Source organism: Gallus gallus, chromosome Z (assembly GCF_016699485.2).
Source record: "Gallus gallus isolate bGalGal1 chromosome Z, bGalGal1.mat.broiler.GRCg7b, whole genome shotgun sequence".
Taxonomy (NCBI): domain Eukaryota; kingdom Metazoa; phylum Chordata; class Aves; order Galliformes; family Phasianidae; genus Gallus; species Gallus gallus.
In genome coordinates, this window is record NC_052572.1 from 57,891,567 (window position 1) to 57,909,978 (window position 18,412).

The 18,412-nt window shown below is 45.0% G+C and overlaps 1 protein-coding gene and 1 long non-coding RNA gene across 27 annotated transcripts in view; one reads left to right on the forward strand and one right to left on the reverse strand.

The window, feature by feature from the left end:
* CAST (calpastatin) overlaps window positions 1-2,291 on the reverse strand; it is a 61,144-nt gene extending 58,853 nt beyond the window's left edge. For 11 of the 26 annotated variants that reach the window (NM_001398414.1, NM_001398417.1, NM_001398416.1 and 8 more), the window contains exon 1: window positions 2,159-2,291. In NM_001398414.1, coding sequence (NP_001385343.1) covers window positions 2,159-2,197 — 39 coding nt within the window. In that variant the 5' untranslated portion in view covers window positions 2,198-2,291. Of the gene's footprint in view, window positions 1-1,843 lie in introns of all 26 variants that reach the window. The other 15 variants (XM_046905322.1, XM_046905321.1, XM_046905320.1 and 12 more) reach the window with 3 other exon arrangements.
* LOC107052359 lies at window positions 2,109-5,001 on the forward strand. Its single transcript, XR_005842671.2, has 2 exons — window positions 2,109-4,442; window positions 4,714-5,001. It is a non-coding gene; the product is annotated as an uncharacterized LOC107052359 (long non-coding RNA).
* The last annotated feature ends 13,411 nt before the right edge of the window (window positions 5,002-18,412 follow it).

The window sequence follows — 18,412 nt, forward strand, 5'->3', positions numbered from 1 at the left end:
TCAAAATCACAACATCTGGGGGAAAAACAAAACAAAACAAAAAAACAAAGAAACATCATCAACAACAAAGTTTATCCTGAGATCTTCATCTTGTTCTGCATGCACAAAAATGTCTTGACACTGTTGCTTCAGCACATTTACCCTCAGATTCAAATGCTGTGCAAAATACTAATAACAGAATGTACAACTGCACCCGCAGCTTACACTTGTAACAATCAGACCTCAGCTAAAGGTCCTGCTCCAAGACATTCTTTCTAAACCTCAGGAGTTCCATTAGCACCAGCAGGCCATCAGTTCAAAGACGCTGCACAGCATCTCAGAGGTCAGCAATGACACTCAGTAACTGGGTAAGAAGGGAAGTCTGCCTGCAACACTCTCAGCTGAATTCAACTAACTCTGCATTGCTGCTGCTGATGAAGACAATCATTTTATGCTGACAGGAATTTGACCATCATTTTTCAATTGAAATTGGGAAAAAGACAGAAATGTTTGATACTGCTCAAAGGACTGCCAAATGAAAGATGCATCCAGGAAGCGTACAGAAAGCACAGGTGAAAGCCAGATTCTTCTTACAGCCCTTGCATTATGCTTTGCACACATCTCCTGGGAAAAAAAAAAAAAAAAACAACCAAACTAACACCTAACAGTACAACCACCAAATCTCACGTGTCTGTTCCTCTCTTCCTTCTCTACTGCTGCACTCCCTCATTTATTAGACCACTACGTCCTCCAGGAAGAAACTGCCCTAGTAAATGATAGATGTTCACATGGACGGGGAGGACACTGGTCTCACACAAAGGCCAGTGGAGATGTACTGGTGCCAGTAACTACACAGACTGCTTTCCAGCAGAGCTCAAGAGGAGTGGTTTCCCTCTGTGAATGTAGGCAACGAGGTAGTCCTAGTATCTTTTCCTACCCAGGATTCAGTGGCCCGGGACTACAGAGTCATCATCACTTAATGCAGCAGTTCCCAAACTTTCCTACTTGTGACTCTGCGTTATCATCACCATGCTGCATCACTGACTTAATACAACCAATAACACTCAGAAACATCACTAATCCATCAACCAAGCAGCTCTGAGCAATGGAGAAGTACAATTAGAAATGAGGGGGATCCCATTTACCTCAGCAACTATTCAGGAAATACGTTAAATCGAAGTTTTCCCTGAAAGACACCTTTCACTGTAAATAGTTTCTCTAAAACTTGAACAGAGGGCAGGCTCCTCCTCACCACTCCTCTGAAAGACCGACTGCTTCCTGCTATGACTAATAATTCAGACAACTTCCAAGCAATTACAGGTCCTGTCAGACTAATGAGCACTGACCAAGCTGAGCTGAACCACAGAGAGCCATGAGAGCTGAGGTTTGCTCAGAGACTGCTCGGCAAGCCAAAGCTATTCCCGGCAGCTCCATGACCTACCTGCAGTTAAACACACATTTCCAAAAAAAGGCACACTGCAGAATTTTTACCCAAAGCAGGAACAAACCCACGCAAGCTCTGCCTTACACTGCAAATCACTAATTGCTGAGTTTTGATCGAATGGCACAGTTTAGTCACTTCGAGAGCTTGCGTTATTCAGAGCATCACAAAAACAGCCGTCAGCACGAACGAGGCCACGTTCCGGCATCGCTTATACAAAGGTCGCGGCAGAATTTCGGAGCTACGTCCAGAAAACGCCAGGTTTCCACAGGACCTGACGCACAACAACACAAGCACGTGAAGAGCGCCTATCTGACGACCGTCACTCCCACCTCCCCGCTCATTCGTGCCACAAACGGGCGGCCCCGCTCGCGGCCGCTGTGCGGAGCCCTCCGCAGGCCGCAGCCGCACCCCCGCATTTACCATGGCATACCACCAGCGCGCGAAAGCCATGGCGCTGCTCGCTGCTCGCTGCTCCGCACGGCACGGCACGGCACGGCACGGCAAGGGACACAGACGCACGGGCCGCGCCCCAGCAGCCACCTCCCTCTGAGGGCGGCACCAGCCACGGGAGTGGCCACGGCCGCGCCCCAGCCGCCACCGAGCCCCGCAGCAGGGCGGTGCCGGCGGGACTGCGGGCCGGGCACGGGGGGGGGGGGGTGTCGGGGTCCATCAGTGCAGCTGCCGTGCCCCCCGCCCGTCTCGCCCCGTATTCCCGCCGCTCCCTGCCCACCTTACCGCGGCGGGGCCGGGGGGCCCCGAGCCAGGCTGGGACATGGCGGACGGAGAGGCTGCAGGCGGGGGGCGATCGGCGGCGGCGCGAAGGGGAGAACGCTGCCTAGCCGCGCGGCCAGTCCCTCCTCTTCCTGCCGGGCCGGGGGGGCCGGGGCAGGGCGTCCCAGCTCGCTCCTCCAACGCAGGAGCGGCTTGCGTTGTGTGGCTGTTGTCAAGGTTTGGGGCGGGAGGGGGAAGTGTCGACACTTTCCAACTTTCAAGTGGAGTTACTGACAGTTTTACTGCTTTCTCCCCCCGTGGTAGGCCTTTTCCCGCAGCCTCTTGCCGAGGCTTGTGGATTCCCACAGTCCTGAGCGCAAAGCTGCTCGTCCTGTGGTGGCCTCAACCTGGGACTGAGACGTGTCCCGCAGCACTGAGGCTCCTGTCCATAGTACTAACTGGGTACTTGGTCAGAAAGCTTTCCCAGTATCCCAGCCCGTGGAGTCCTCACAGAACTGAGCTCCTGACTAACAACAGTAATGACAGCTCTTCCAGAATACGGCAGGGGTTGTCATGGTCACACAGAGCTGCTGGAAGTTGAATCATGACTGAGTAACTGTGATCAAAACAGATATTCTCTATAATAAGGGTAATAAGAGCAGCAGTGGTTTCTGGACATGTATGTGTGTGCTGAGGTCGCATATGCCAACAGGAGGAACAAGAAGTTTTCAGGGAGTGCTCCTTCCCTTACCAGCCACGCTCCCTGAAGCAGGAGGACAAAGTCCTGCCCAGCCGCAGATCAAAGCCAGCTGCTGGGAAGCAGCCCTAGTCGGTGCAGTTGGATGGGTGGGTGTATGTGAGGCCCCAGAATGGCTTCAGCCTCCAGGAGAGAAGCAGGGTGGGTCAGGCACATCCCCTGCCTGAGGCGTTCCCTGCTCTTCCTGCACTTGGTGCGCTCATCACTGGCCTTTGAAGTGATTCAATAGCATGTACAGGTTTTGCTTTCCACTCTGCCTCAGATTTTAAGCACATGAGTTCACTGTGACGGGAAGAACAGCACGGAGTCCTTCAGCTGCAGGCAGAAGGCCTGTCTGACTCAGTACTCCACGTAGGCAAGTTCGTGTGCTTCGCCCCTTCTATTGCTACATGCCTTGTGACAGCAACCAAAGCCGTCAGTGACTGAAATCCTGGAGTCACACAGAAATGAGGCAGTAATACAGGAAAAGCTTCATGCTGATCAGTGTCCAGCAGGGTGTTGAGGGTTCTGCTGATCCAGCACAAGGTAAATTTTACGTTCCTTGTTGGGAAGTTAGGCATAAGACAGGAGGTTTGAAACAACCCTCAGAAATCCTGTTCAGGTCTGCCGTACGTACCTACACAGAAGGACATACTCTGGAAGAACTCAGCCTGCATCACCCTGTGCATAACATGGCAGCCCTGCCTGGCTCAGAAGGCATGGCGGATGCCCTCCAGCACGGGATAGCTGCAGGGAGGAGCACAGAGCCTTAATCCAGATCTTGCAGCATCTGCATGCACCTGCAGTGTTCTGGAGATTGATTGGGTTTCTATGTCATGTTGTTGTTGTTTCCATTTCATTTTCTAACAATTCCTTCACAGCATCTGCGTTTCTCTTGCAAGTGAGCAAACCCACAGATACATGCTGAGATTTTACATGGCTCTGGGAGGTCTGCCAAGGGCTGATCATGAACAGACGCAGAAGATGATGAGCAGTCCAAAAATTGTTTGTTCAGTGTATATCAGCTGGAGCTCTATGCTTTAAACAGTCGTTTAGATATGCACTTTGTGGGTATATTTATACTTAATCCAAGGTACTGGCAGACAAACTGGAATGCAGAATCACTGGTTCGTATTTCTCTACCATACTCAGTCTCCAGAGGTCTCCAGTTACTGTGATATGCCTGTGGATAAAAAGGTGCTGAAAGTTCTACCAAGATCCAACTAATTTTTTTTGCCACGTATATATATATCATTAACATAACTTCCATAAGAGTAGTTCTGCAAGTTCATGAGTCATTCCGCAAATTAATGAAATTTAAAATTTCGTGTATAATTGGATTTTCATCTGCAACAGTTTTAAAAAAAAGAAGTACAGAAGTATAAAACAAGTCAAACAAGTTGTTTGCTTAGCCTCCCCCCTCTTCCTCTGACGAGAAACTCTTGTCAGTTTTCTTTCTGTTCTCTTCCCCTGAACTCCAGACATTGCCTCCTTACGGCCATTGCAGGATTTACCTTTTTTCATTGGGTGACTGCAGTCCCGCCCTGCTTTAACACACCAACATTAATGAAGGTACACAAAGAATATGTCGTTTCCTCTTCTACTGCTTCTGTTCACAAAGCATTTGGTACATGGAAATTGGGAAGTTTTTCAGTTACAGAAATCCTATTTGTTGATAAGGGCAAATAGTTTGTTAACATTCTTGCAGAACAAAGCTGTGTTTCAAACCTTTATTATTAAAAAATAAATATTTATTCCTGTATACATTGATACCTGTATTTTTCTAAACATTGTAAACATGTTCTCTTTCATCATATAAACTACATATCCTCCTTCTGCTTAGTCTGGATTGAAGACTTACTGGTGGACTGCATCCCACTGCTAAATGGAAACTTGCTTTGCACAGACAGAAGTCTTGACCCTTACACCAACCAAGACAGAATCAACACCAAAACAGGTGTTGATTCTATAGCCTTCCTTGATTTCTGTAAATATAACAAAATATTGATATATTGATATATAACAAAATATTGATCTGGAACTTAATTAAAAAAATTAAATTTGAAATTAAATAATTCTTGAAGATGAATTTAATTGATGTATACAGATAAATAAAGACTTATTGAAGGTTTCTTTTCTCCACAGCCATTTTCTACCAGTGAGGCCCAACAGTGTTGTCAGTTTTGAGACCTGGCAGAGATTTAGGGCAGCTAAGATAAGATTGCTGTATTCCCAAAATAGTTGTGACTGTTGGATGGAGAACAGTTTAGGAATGTGTGCTTCAAGTCATTTATTTGTTTCAGTAAAAATACAGCTTTTAGCAAATTACAGGCGTTTCTCTGGGTTGGATATAGATAAGAATGGTACAAGGTTATTTGATATCCATAAAGTGAGGTCCAAAAGGAAGTATAGTATGTTGAGGTGGGCGTTACCCTAATGAATGTCAAACATTACAACTATGTAGGAGCGGCTAACTTGCAACTCGGTTTTGTCTGCTGGTTTTATCTAAAAAGACCTTCCTGGGATGAAGTATATTCTCTCAAGTATAAAGTGTGTAACAGTATATAAAGTATAAAACAAAATTAGAGCAAAATTTATGTCTTTGACTTTTCTGATCTTCTACAAACCGTGAGGAATTCTGCTGTATGCAATATTCGTACATAAGGAAATGACAATAGCCTTTGTCTCAGATTCTCACATCATAGACTGTGATTGGTTTATAACATATATCCTTTAGATAGCACTGTGTGAGCTGGGATGAAGAAAATCTGTTCATTCAGAAATGTTAAAGCCTTTATACACTGGGTGGTCTCAAAATCAGTGTAAAACCATGCTAGTAGAGTGAAATACACACCATTTAAGCACAGTTTACTTTTTCAACAGGTAGAATTTAACAAACTCTTTCTGTTGTATCAATTCCTTATGTTGCAAATGTAAAGCCCTTGTGAGAGATATAAACTTTCATATACTTCCTGGACATCTGCTCAATGATGATCAATTTCCATTTGACACTGAAACAGTGTTTTTCCCTTGGGAGTACAGGAATTCCCTCCAGCACCACTCTACACCAGTCTCTAAAAACTGAGGTTAGGCAATGGTACCCTTAGTTAAGCTTTCTTCAGTTTGGTTTCAATACGTCCAGTTTTGGGGGGGGGGAAGGGCAGACATTTTATTCTACTGGGGACAGATCACTGCCAGTTTTGTAATAAAAAATACCTCCAAATGAAATTCATCCTGAGATTGTTAAGATTTGCAGAGACTTAACAGAGGAAGGGTTATGAAAAATAGCTGCAGGTTTCTGCACATCCTGTAAAACAAGCTCCAATGTTGTTTGCACTGGTTTGCAAGGATGCAGTAAATCATACATGTGAGTGACTTCCCGTGGGCCATCCAAGGTTAATGAAGATGAGGTTTTAAGTGCCACCACATCACAACATACTGTGACTCTTTTTTCTATTTTATGTTTTCTTTTTCTCAACTACCTGTGCATAGATCCATACAAAATGAGTGCTCAAGAAGACCAAGACAGATAAAAGAGACCGTTCATGACTAATCCGAAAGTGAAAAAAAAAAACAACCCAGCACTGGAATATTTTATATATTGTGATCATAAATAGTGTATTTATACAAAATATGTATATGTACCTGCACATATACCTGGTATTTTTATATATACATACATACACGTATCTGCCTCTCAGTGTTATTGTACAATTCTATGATATAATGCACTATATCAATAACCAATATTCTTGTGATTCCCAGGTAAAATAAAAGACTAATGACTAAACATTAAACAATACTCACTCACAGCAAAACAACACTGAAATATATAGCTAATTTAGACTGAACTTATTCAATAAAGTATTAACCTTGAGACAGAATTTCAATAGAAACCTTGGAGAATCTCTAGAACCAGGTGGCCATCAGAAAAGGAAGAAAAATAACTCCTCCATGTGCCTCTGCTTTGCCTTCATAAGGGACATCCACAGCACGAGCCTTCAGTTTCGTGTGCCTTGAGCTACCATAGCCAAGCAGCACAAAGTGGCCCAGGTTCTTTGTGGCTGACCCCAATGGCCTTGCAGGAACAGTTTGATGCTGGTTAGAAAGCACAGAAGTGCCAACCCTACTAAATATCTTTTTTTTATTTTTTTCATTTTGCTTCCTGCAAGTGTTTCGTAAACTCTTAGCTGTGTTGGCTGGGAGATGATGCTCCTTCACATATATTTTCCACAGCTGCCTGTGAAATGAGATGTCAGAAATTGTAGAAGTATTTCTGCAGTACTTCCCTCTGCACTTGTGGCAGCTTATATAAAAACCTCAGGCAAACAAGAAATTCCTGTTGATAGGGAAGGAAATTACAGTGCTGTGCCCTGCTCATTCTCATGAGATGCAGCACGCCTGTCCTTCCCACAGGGATGCTGTGCTGCACCTGGGTGGCTGGGTGTGTGTCTCAAACAGCTTTCGTCTATCCAGTTGCGTGGCTGGGGTAGGAGGAGGCTGCCTTGCTGTTGATAACTGGAGGTGGAGGAGGGGTGAGGGAGGTCATAGAGTGTGCTGGTAGAGGACAAAGATGTTGACCTTGAATTTTGTTTATGCACAGCACTTTCAATCAGACCACATTTATGTTCCAATTACCAAGCTTAATAGCAGGGCTATATCAGCGATGAAGAAAAGTTGTTATATACATTGTTCTCTTCAGTATGCAGACTATGAGAAGTCTAAAGACATTTTTCATCTACATGCAAACTCTTTCATAATGGTATAATTATCTGTACAAACTCTACTTGCAAGCAGCCCCACATTCATGCATCTATATATATATACACACGCACATAAATAGTCTATCTATCACACTTTAGAGTGAGAAAAATAGCATTGTAAACTACATTGCTGATCACAGTTGCTCTGTGCGCCTGAAAGCAGGAATGTAAGCAGACAGAACCGCCACGCTGCTGAGTCATCTCCTACAGGCTGGACTGGGGCTGCTGGATACTGTCACGCATTTAGCTGCCCTGTTGCTGCCTGGCTTGTCTTGTGCGAACTCAACTAGTTAACTACTGCCGCCACTGGAAGTGAGATTAACACATTACAGGCCGCATTAACGTTAATAGCCGTGTCTCCAAACAAAGGTCTACTTGCAGCATGACATTCCTGAACCTATTATAGCCATCTGCCACTTTCCCATTACCGCCCTGCTCTGATGTTTGCTCAGTGGTTTAAGTTCTTCATCATCAGAGACTGCACACACTGTGCATGACTGAATCTCTCAAATCAATAACTTTTTTTAGGTTATTACTAGACTGGGTCCCTTCCAACCCAAGACATTCTGTGACTCCATGACAAAAGACAGCTTCCAGTGAAAACAGTAGACAGGAAGTCAAAATAAGTACAGGCTATTAAGGACAAGTTTTATGGAAAGCTGCAACACTGTTTTGAAGGACATTGCTTCCTGTTTCAGAAATATGGAAAAAAGAAACTGGGATTGGTCTGAAGGGGAATATGCGTAACATGAAAAATATTTCACAATCATATGCTGTTTTGTCAGAAGTACAAAAAAAAAAAAAAAACAATTTAAAAAAATAGGAAGTAGACTGAACTAATGGTGAACAGAACAAGTAATGAGTGAGTGACTGGGGACAGGACCTCAGCACTCTGTGCAGCTTGGCTTGCCACTGAGCTCAGAGCATGGAAAAGAAGCCCTCACCTTTTGCTGCAACCCTAATGCCCATTCTGCTGTGCTTCACCCACTAAACACATCACTCCTGCATTGGTAACTGCTTGCAGCTATTTTCTTGCTGCAAAATAGCCCAATAATATCAACCAATGATTCACCCAAGTGTCCAAGGATCAGTGTCTTGGCACGAAGCGCTGTACACACTGTTGTGGGGTAAGCTTCCTGCAGCAGCTCCCTCCCAGCTCATGCTTTTCCAAAGACAAATGCAGTGCTAATTAATGGTACTGGTGCAGGGATAATTTTCTCAGCCTGCACTGCTTCTGCTTGGGCACACTTGTTCTTTCTAAGCTGTGTGTTAGTTTAATGTTTGTCCATCCATGGGCTGTGGTGTGGCCGTGTGTTGCAGTGAGACCGGTTTCCATGCATGCTCAGTACCAGGCATCAGTACAGTAAGGCAGAGGACTTGGTTTGCCATGAAACTACTCAGTAGTGAGATCCAGTGCAAGTTTGTTCCAGGTGATGTGCAAGCCATTACAGAAGTAACAGAGTCTTGAGCACAACAGAAGACCCCAAACCCACATTTTTTACTCAGGAGAATGCACCACATCTGCAAGCCCTGGCAGCCCTGGCAACCAAGGCAGTGCTGCTGCTCCCTACAGGCAGAGTCCATTCTGAAAGCTGTGTGCAGATGTCCAGGTGGACAATGTGCAGATGCCCCTGGCCCCCAGCTGTGTGCAGCATAAGCTTTGCTTGCATGTACATAGTGAGTGCAGCAGATGTGGTGAGTGGGACATGCACAGGATTTCTGATGTGAGATATGAAGGAACTTATATTTTCAACTCATCATTGCTTTCACAGGTATCCCCAAATATTGCAAAACACAGCCACTTCAAGTAGCTGCAGGGTAAGAGAGCAGCAAAATCTGAGCTGAAGTATTCTGCTTGAGGAAGTGCATTTGTTTGGTGTGGCTCTACATGAGACAACAACTAGGACAGCTGCACTGTGCCCAGGCTTGTTCTTCTGAATGCCACTTGGCTGCCCCTACCCTCACAGGCAGTCCATGTCTGCACCTTTTCCACAGCCCAGGGAGCACAGGTTACATCCTAATTTACAGAACAAGCAGCAGAGAAATCTCTTTGCATGGGAACTGGGTGGGATCGCATGATAGTGATGGGAAGTAAATTGTTCCTTCAGCCCTCTGTCTGCACGATGGGAGAGGAAGATGCCTGCTGCTGGCTTTTTGCTTCTGGTGTGATTCAGCATCTGAAAGGCACCAGATGACAAATGTGCTCTGCTCTGTTCTTAGGAAGGCTGCAGGCAAACAGCAGAGCAGCTCAAAGGTGGAGTAACAAGCAAAGAACAAACCTAAGGTTATTAGATGTGGTAGAAACAACAGCCTCAAGTGAGAAAATAGATGGTCCCTTCCATAAGACCCTGAAAACAGTCAAAATTTTTGCACTTAAATAAAAACAAGTAGTGTATGAACACAAGTGCACAACTCCTACTCCAGGCTCTGGGGGACATGAAAAATTTCTCCCCATGACTTAGTGTCTGGCATAGCCGGAGCATGGTCACTTGTGCTTGCCAGTGACCTGCCTCAAAACTTGCTGCAAATAATGATTTCCTACTGCCCCTGCTGCGTTTTAGATTAAGTTCAAAAAAAAAAAGCATTATTTTTGTGGTAACAGGTGATGTGCATGAGCCAGCTCCAAATATCAGCACAAGCAAAAGTCCCTTCTCTCTCATGTAGGGAAAATAATCAGAAGGAACTGGGTTTGTTTAGTCTCAAACGGGAAGACTCAGGGGAGACCTTACTGCTCTCTCCAATTGCCTGAAAAGAGGCTGTGGTGAGGGGTGGGGAAGGCCTCTTCTCCCAGGTAACTGCAATAGGATGAGAGAGAATGGCCTCAAGTTGTGCTGGAGATTGGGGGAAGGGGGGGGTGGGGGGAGGGTTGGGGGGAGGTAGTATATTGGGAACAATTTCTTCTCGGAAGGAGTGGTGATGCAGTGGCACAGGCTGCCCAGGGAGGCAGTAGAGTCACCATCCCTGAAGGTGTTCAATAAACGTGTGGATGTGGCACTGAGGGCCGTGGTTACTGGGCGTAGTGGGGATGGATTGGGGTTGGACTAGATTATTTTAGTGGCCTTTTCCAACTTTAATGGTTCTGTTATTCTAAGTCAGGACACCAAAGTCCATTCTCCTTGCAAAGAAACTGCAGAAAGTTCTCCCAGCTTTGCTTCTGCTTACTGATGCCAAATCCTTCTCAATACACTTTACACCCAATGTGGCTGTCAGCAGGTTGCTGGTGTGCTAATATTTGTGGTGAACAAAGAGTTAAGTTCCAGTATACTCATATTTGTGCCATAGTATGGTGCCAGAGTAGATATCTCCTCTGTATCCCCTGCCTCTGCTGCCAAAGCAGATGGATGGCATTAAGGGCAGGGGACACACTTTACACATCAGAGAGGGACAATCCGCCCTGACTGGGGAAATGGTGGGGAAGGCTAAAAGAGCAGGGAAGCCTGGAACTACAGATGGGACTTCCAAAGCACTGGAACACTTGGAAATCAAAGGAGCAGATCCAGGGCTGCAAAGGCTGGAGTGGGGCAGCATGGCACTCCTCATGCTTCTTGTTTGTCTTCCTGTATGTTTTGCTTGAAAAGGCTGAGCAGAGGCCACTCACGGACTGGCTCTGAATCACCAAGCATAGCATCACAGCTTGTAATGGGGAGAGTCTGGGGCTATTCTGGCTCCCACTCCTCTCCCTACCTTAGGCACCAAGATATCTGAAAAGTCACTAGCTACACCATGTCTCACATAGCAAATCCACAACCAAGGCACCAGCTTGTATCGCCCTCAGCTTCCACTGTCCTCAGCTTTTATATTTGCAGCAGACTGCTAAGGCACTCGTAGATTTTTCCAAATAAATTTCACTGTGGCTTTATTGCTGTTGTTGTTATTGGTTTGTTTGTTTTTGGACTGTGGAGTGCTGAAAAACATCCTACAAGAAGTGCAGTGTTCTTCCAAGGCAATGCATATGTTGGCTGATATTTGCCTTGTAAGGGCTTGCTTTTCCTCATCCCCCAAATGCTCTGGAAATGACACACCAGCCACTCCCTGCTGAAACAACAGGAATCATAACGGAGTGAACTATGCCTCATGAAACAGCTTGGTTAAATAACAATATTTGACAGGTTGCTTTTGATATCACGATAACATCTGGGAGTCTCAAGCACCCCCAGTACTGACAGCAATGTAGCAGAAAGATGACATTTGGGGAATTAAAGCCTTATGATGTACATATCCCTTTCCGCTGCTTAAAATGGCTGCATGCCTCAACTGCACGATGACCCTGGGTTCTCCTTGTCCCATGGTACAGCTGGCCTCTGCTCCTGTCAGTCTCCTCAGGCTGCCCCATCCTGTGGGCAGGCTCTGATTTTTGTGGCTTCTTCTCCGGGGAACTCCCTTTGCCTTCCCCTGGGGCCATGACTCATTTCCTTGTGCTGCTCGTCTCCTCCTGTCTTCCGCAGCCCTGAACGTTTGGTTTTGCTGTTCTGCTCTGCAGCGGCGAAACACGTTTAAAAGACAAGCAAAACTATCTCGTTGTTGGAAATCTTTCCTTTTTTGTTTTCCTTTTTTTTTTTTTTCTTTCTTTCCTCGGCACACATCCCTCTTTGTAAAGTCCTCAGTGAAGCTTTGTAAATAGGCTGGTGCAGCGGGTTGGTACAAAGGGAGAAAACCTATTTATATTCCCACAGCGCCATTTAATATTTATGCCGTGCGAGCACGCAAGGAGGCAGGAGCGGCAGTAAGTCAAAAAGTAGTCTCAAGTTTCAGACTCCTGGAGCGCTGGTACAAATGAGCGGCGGTGGTAGGCATGTGTAGGCAACGGGTGTCCGGGGCAGCGCTGCCACCTGCTGGGGCCGGCAGGGAAACGCATGAGATCTCTTGCGTGAAGCAGAGATTCGCTTACGGATGCTGAAGGTGAGAATTGGAGGACTGCTCTCATTTTAGGCCTAAGGCACAACCAAACAATACTGTGAAAGGGTACGGTGACTGAAGGTGGAAGAGGAAGTCAGTGTTTGGGCCAGCCTCAGATTGTTTGGAGAGAGGCATGTTTGCGTGCCTTACTTGCACCACAGATCAGCAGTCCTTGGAACTGAGAAACAACAAACTGCTGCTGACTCAGGTGCATCCTCAATTTTTACAGACTTCAATTCACTTTTAACAGGTAAAACATAGCAATGCAGCAGTGATGGTTCACACCAGAGATGTGATCAGAAGGGGAAGTGAAACGTGGGCTTCCACATTGTTCTTCAGTGCATGTGCTACTAGAAAGAACCATTTCACATTAGTCTCTTGTGCATTTGTGAGAATTAAAACTGCCTGGCAGAATTAGAACTTTTCAGCTTGAAAACAGGGCACAGCCTACCTCACTTCCTTAGGAAACATTCAAATAAGCTGTGAACGTTTGCAGGATGCCTCGAAGGTGAACAAACTGAAGGTGAGCACAAGAAGAGCAGCAGTTTTCAAGGTTGAGAGCTCTTTGGCGAGGATATTTGTGCTTGTATATTTATTCACAGAAAAAAAAAAAATCTGATGCAGAAAAGAACAGTTCTCTCAATATACATGAGAGTGCATCAGAAAACAGCTGAAATGCTGGTAATGCAGAGCCCATTTAATATTTTATTTTATTTTATTTTATTTTATTATTATTATTATTATTATTATTATTTTTAATGTGTTCTGCAACTGTGCGCACACTCACTTCATTCTGGATGCAGTGCCGGCCATCCTGCAGTAGGTGTCCCCACTGTAGCATGGGGTTGGACCAGATGACCACCAGAGGTGCTTCCAACCTCAAACATACCGTGATTCTGTGATCTCTTGCTCAGTGCTTTCATTTCCTTCCTGAAGAGTGGCAAAGAAAAACATTTAGGCAGAGGCGCACTTTGGAGTGAAGGAAATACTGAGCCTGCCAAGAAATTCTGGGGAGTGAGGCACAGCTTTAGCGTATCTGAGTGGGCCAAAGGAAATCCTTTACTTCTGCTCTTGTGGTGCTCAGAAGATTTATCAAATTGGTGAAGACAGGCACCTCTTTTTCATGGCCAGGTACTGGATATGTAACAGAATATCTTAACGACTGTGAGACAACAGCCCTCTGAAGACAGTACAATTTTTTTTTGTAAATGGTTCAGTTCTATCTCTCTTTATATAATACGCCAGGAGGGCTTCCATTAAAACCTGTTTTTCCTTCACAGTGGTTTCTCAGACATCACACCATTTTCTGGTGACTCAAAACTGAAGTGCTGAGATGGACACATCAAAAGGGAGGACCAGTTTACTGAGAGCACTGGACAGGCTGGAAGAGTGGACAAGCAAAAACATGAAGTTTAACAGACAAGTGTAAGGTCCTGCATTTAGGACAATAAACTGAAGAGCCCATTACAAGGCAGGGTCTGTGTGGTTAGGAAGCAGCCTTGCTGAAACATACCTGGACATCCGGATAGACAAGCTGCACATGAGTCAGCAGCACACCACTGCAGTAACAACGGCAAATCAGACCCTGGGCTGCACCTACTGGATTATTACTAACAGAGATAGAGGTGCAATCATCCCACTCTACTTGGTGCTTGTCAGGTTGTTCCTGGAGTACTATGTTTCAGTTTTGGTCCCCAGAGTCTAAAAAAAGAAAAATCTGTTGACAGACTGGAGAGGGTCTAAAGGAGGGCCATGGAGATGATCAAAAGAACCTGCACGATAAGGAATGATTGAAGGAATTAGGTCTTTTCACCCTGGAGAAGTGTGGGACCTTGTAGCTGTATTTCCATACTTAAAGAGAAGCTGCAAAGAGGACAGAAGCTGTCTCTTCTCAAGGAACCACACAGTGAAGACAAGTGGCAGCAGGTACACGTTGCCCCAGGATAGGCGTTATCTTCATGGGAAAGATTTTTTACAATGAGAACAATCAATCACTGGAAAATCGTCACTGGTGAAGAGGTGTATAATTGCCATCACTGGAGATTTCTGAGATATGATGGGGCAGGTTGACAGATAATTTCACCCAGGCTCCCTTTTCCCATTGACCCTGATGATCTTTGAGGTCCTCTTCCAACCCGGGCTGTTCTATGACTCTGTGATCTCAAAAGACTGTCCTGTATTTTGGGAGTAGGATGTCCAGGTCTCCTGGATTCACATAAAATGAGATCGTGAATCAGTGGGCATAAGTTTTCATATCAATTTGACTATTGTCACTTATCATATTAAAGATATGATGTATGCTTTTGATTCTTTCTTGATCCATTTCTCAACTAATCACCACTTTATGCTGTGGTTGGCCACTGAGGTCTGCTAACATCTGCCCTATGCAAACAGGGAAGAGAAGCCATAGGTTATATCTGATTATCGTTATTATTTGGCATTCTGTGGCAGGCTGAGCATTGCAGCAGTGGCATTTTCTAGAGATGATGGCTGCATTATACATAAAAGTAAAAAGATTATTAAAAGCCTGGGAAAAAAAAGAAAGCTTACTTTCAATCCATGTAAAAGCATCTGAAGATTATAGTTGTTCGGAGGTGTGAATTCCTTGTCAGTATAACAATAAAGAATTTTTTTGCACCGTGCCTTCAGATGTAATTTGTAGCCCATTTTAAGCATTTACCCAAGGTGACTAGCAGCTCTGGAAATCATCTTTTGAACATGTTGTCCTTCCTGTTTGTGTGCCCTGAGGACTCTGGGGGTCACATTCCCCAGAGCTCTTTGTAATACAACAATTACAGATTCACTATGGTTCTCTATCAATAGGTTGACAAAAAAAATGGTGGCCAGGATCCTCCTTCTCCAGGAAGGATGTTCCAGGATACTCAATAGCCACAAACTGTCCTGCAGTGAAGGCACAGTCAAAGGTTTTTCAGAAGCAAACAAGATAGCATATGGCTACATTGACTGTCAGCTACTGCGAGCCTGAAATAGGATTATACACAGAGACTTAGTATTTTGTTGAGATATTTTGTCAACAGTGACTGACAGCTCTGGGTCAAATCTGGTAAGCCCATACTGACTATTATGGGAGGTGTAGCAGGGATTGTGTTGGAGGTACAAATTCACAGAGTGGGGGGGGGGGGGGGGAGGGGGGCGTTAGGGTAACCTGTAGAAAAGTTCCTATTTGATTAGGGGGAGGGGGAGGAAAGAAATGTTCTTGTCTTAGCTTACTGCCAAACCTCCATGGTTCCCAAACTTCTGCATTTTGGGGGCTGTTTCCACTTGTTGGTACACAGGGAAACATCTACCCAGGGTCAGTGGCTGCACTACCATACAAGCTATGGAGTCAGCATCTTGGTGAAGAGAAGCATGGGGAAGCACAGGTCAAGTGCATCAGCTCCAGCAGTGGGGAAGTAGGCAGCCTACCCAGGCAGTGCTCTCTGAGTACTGCTGGGGATCTCTGTGACTTTAACCATACAACCTTCGCACAAATTTCACTTACAGACTGGCGTTGAACCAGACAGAATGTGCCTTTCAGCCTGCAGAAACTGTGATTGAATGAAAAATGTGAGCTTTGCTTTCCATTCTTCCTTCAAATGTGCCAGTGTGTCCATCACTTGCCTTATCTGTATTAGCTGTTCATTAATTTACATTAGAATAAAAATTCAACACACGTTATGAAAAATTCTGAGCATGAAACAAATTTATATTGACTTGAATTTGACACATTGTAAAGTTTTTCAGGCAAGAGAAGGAAGACAGCATTCGATTAATCTAGTATGCAAATTTAAGCATATTACCAATTCGTGCTCTCAAGTATGAATAAGACAGTGACAAAGCTGAGGTTTACTCCTGGTTGATGTGAAGTAATCCATCTCAGTCCTTTTGAAATATTACGGGAGACAGTGGCTCCAGCAAAGGAAGATATCAAGAGGATTTTTCAGGGGGGGAATCTTCAGGTTTACAAGGATAAGATGTAAAGGTGTCATGTTTGCTGGAGAGCTTAGTGCATCCTGTTCCTCTCACTCATGATGGACCAGAAATGTGACAAGAAAATAAGTACCTGTGCACTTAACAGGTGTCTTTGCTGACAGACTAAATGGAGATGAACGTTGTAGGAGAACCAGGGTCAAATTAACTTCTGGTTAGAAAAAAAAAAAAAGAGAGAAAAAGAGAAACCAGATTGAAAAGATTTTTCCGCTGAATTTTCCATCTTCAATTGAAAAAATTTTCCAAAGTTTTCCCTTCTTTTTATTGCTGATGGACAAATGTTAGTTTTGAAATCTTTCCCTTTTGAATCCCTGCTACTGCCATTGACACTCTGGCATAAAATACATGTAATCATGGGGCCAGTATTCTTTTCCAGTTTCTACCACTTGGCTGCAGCACAGTGGCAGTGCTCTGCTGTTGCTGAACTCAGTCAGGTGTTGAAATTCCTGCCAGGAGTGCTGGGTCAGTATGTACTGCTTCATGTGGGCTTGGAGCTCTCCCAGTTCAGCCTCATAGCTAAAAAGGACTTGATGTTAGAAACTGGAGTGTACAGGGCAGGAACCAAGGCAGGAAGAAGAAGGGTCCAATACTGCATGATTTTCAGTCCAGATAACCCAGACTGTTTTTACTTCTTTTACCCAGAGTGATTATCCTTCGCTACGAATAGGAAAAATTGTGTTTTTCACATAATCATTCATAACATATCCATTGCTGAAGAGTCAGCAGCAAATGGGGCTCAGAAACACGATTTATTATTTTTTTCTGCCCACTGAGAGACACTCAGGGTCCGTTTTTCCCTATTTGTAGCATGAGTCCTATGTTTACAGTGAGAAAGATTCAGTGGGCTCTCCCTCCTACTGTAACCTTTCTTCCTCTATTTTAATGAAGTTGCAAAGGCTAAGGGGTGCATGTGAAAGAAAGAGAAAATGAACTAATGAGGTACATAATCGTTTTTCCCAGAAGTTCATCTGCATGCAGGAATTGAAATCAGCCAGGCTGAAGCTGGATGCCCTAGGGATCCAGCTGGCCTGCATGAGGCCATGCTGTGGCTTTGAGTTGCAGTAAGGGCTGGCTGCTGACTGGCAGCCCTGCCAGAGTTCATCTTCCCATTTTCTCCCCAAAGCAGCTCACCTTGTAGCCATGGCAACTCGCTGCCAGGCGCAGGCAGTCCCTGTTGCTGTTGCTGCCCCACAGCTGCCATCCGCTGTGTACTGCAGCACCACAGGCTGCTGCCTGATGTGGCACACAGGTTGCGGGGTAGGCAGAGGGACTGGAGGAGATGCCCACTTCCACCTGAGCACAGAAGAAGTGCTACTCTCCTCACAAGCACCATTATCAATACTTGGTTTTGCTGCTGTCACACACAGCCTTATATCACAGTATGTGTTCTGTCTTAATAAATCTCCCATCAATGGGAGATGGCATGGCTCACTCCATTCCCAGTGTGCACCTTCTTATTATACTTGATACCTCTCTGCTTAGCACCTGTGGCTCCAGAGGTCTCTGCACGACCCTGTGAGGAGCTATTTTGGCTTTGCTGAAAGAAGCCATGCTACACCTGCAGAGCAATATTCAAAAGCTGACAAAAAGTCTGCACAAGTATCTAAGATCTGCCTTGCCCATAATCCATAATACTAATATTTCTTTGTGCAGAAGTGCCCACCCTTGGCTTACACCAAGCACTGATTCTGCTGGTACAGTGATATCCCTGAAAAAGAGCAAGTCTCAAGATTCACACATCTGTTACTGCAGTAGAGATGGGAAAAGGAGGCTGGACTGTCTAAAAAGGAGATGACACTTACAAAACAGAGAATGATCTGTAGGATAACATCATATTATTCCAAACAGAGAAGTCAGTGGGCAGACTGCTAGTGCCCCCTTGCAAAGCAAAAG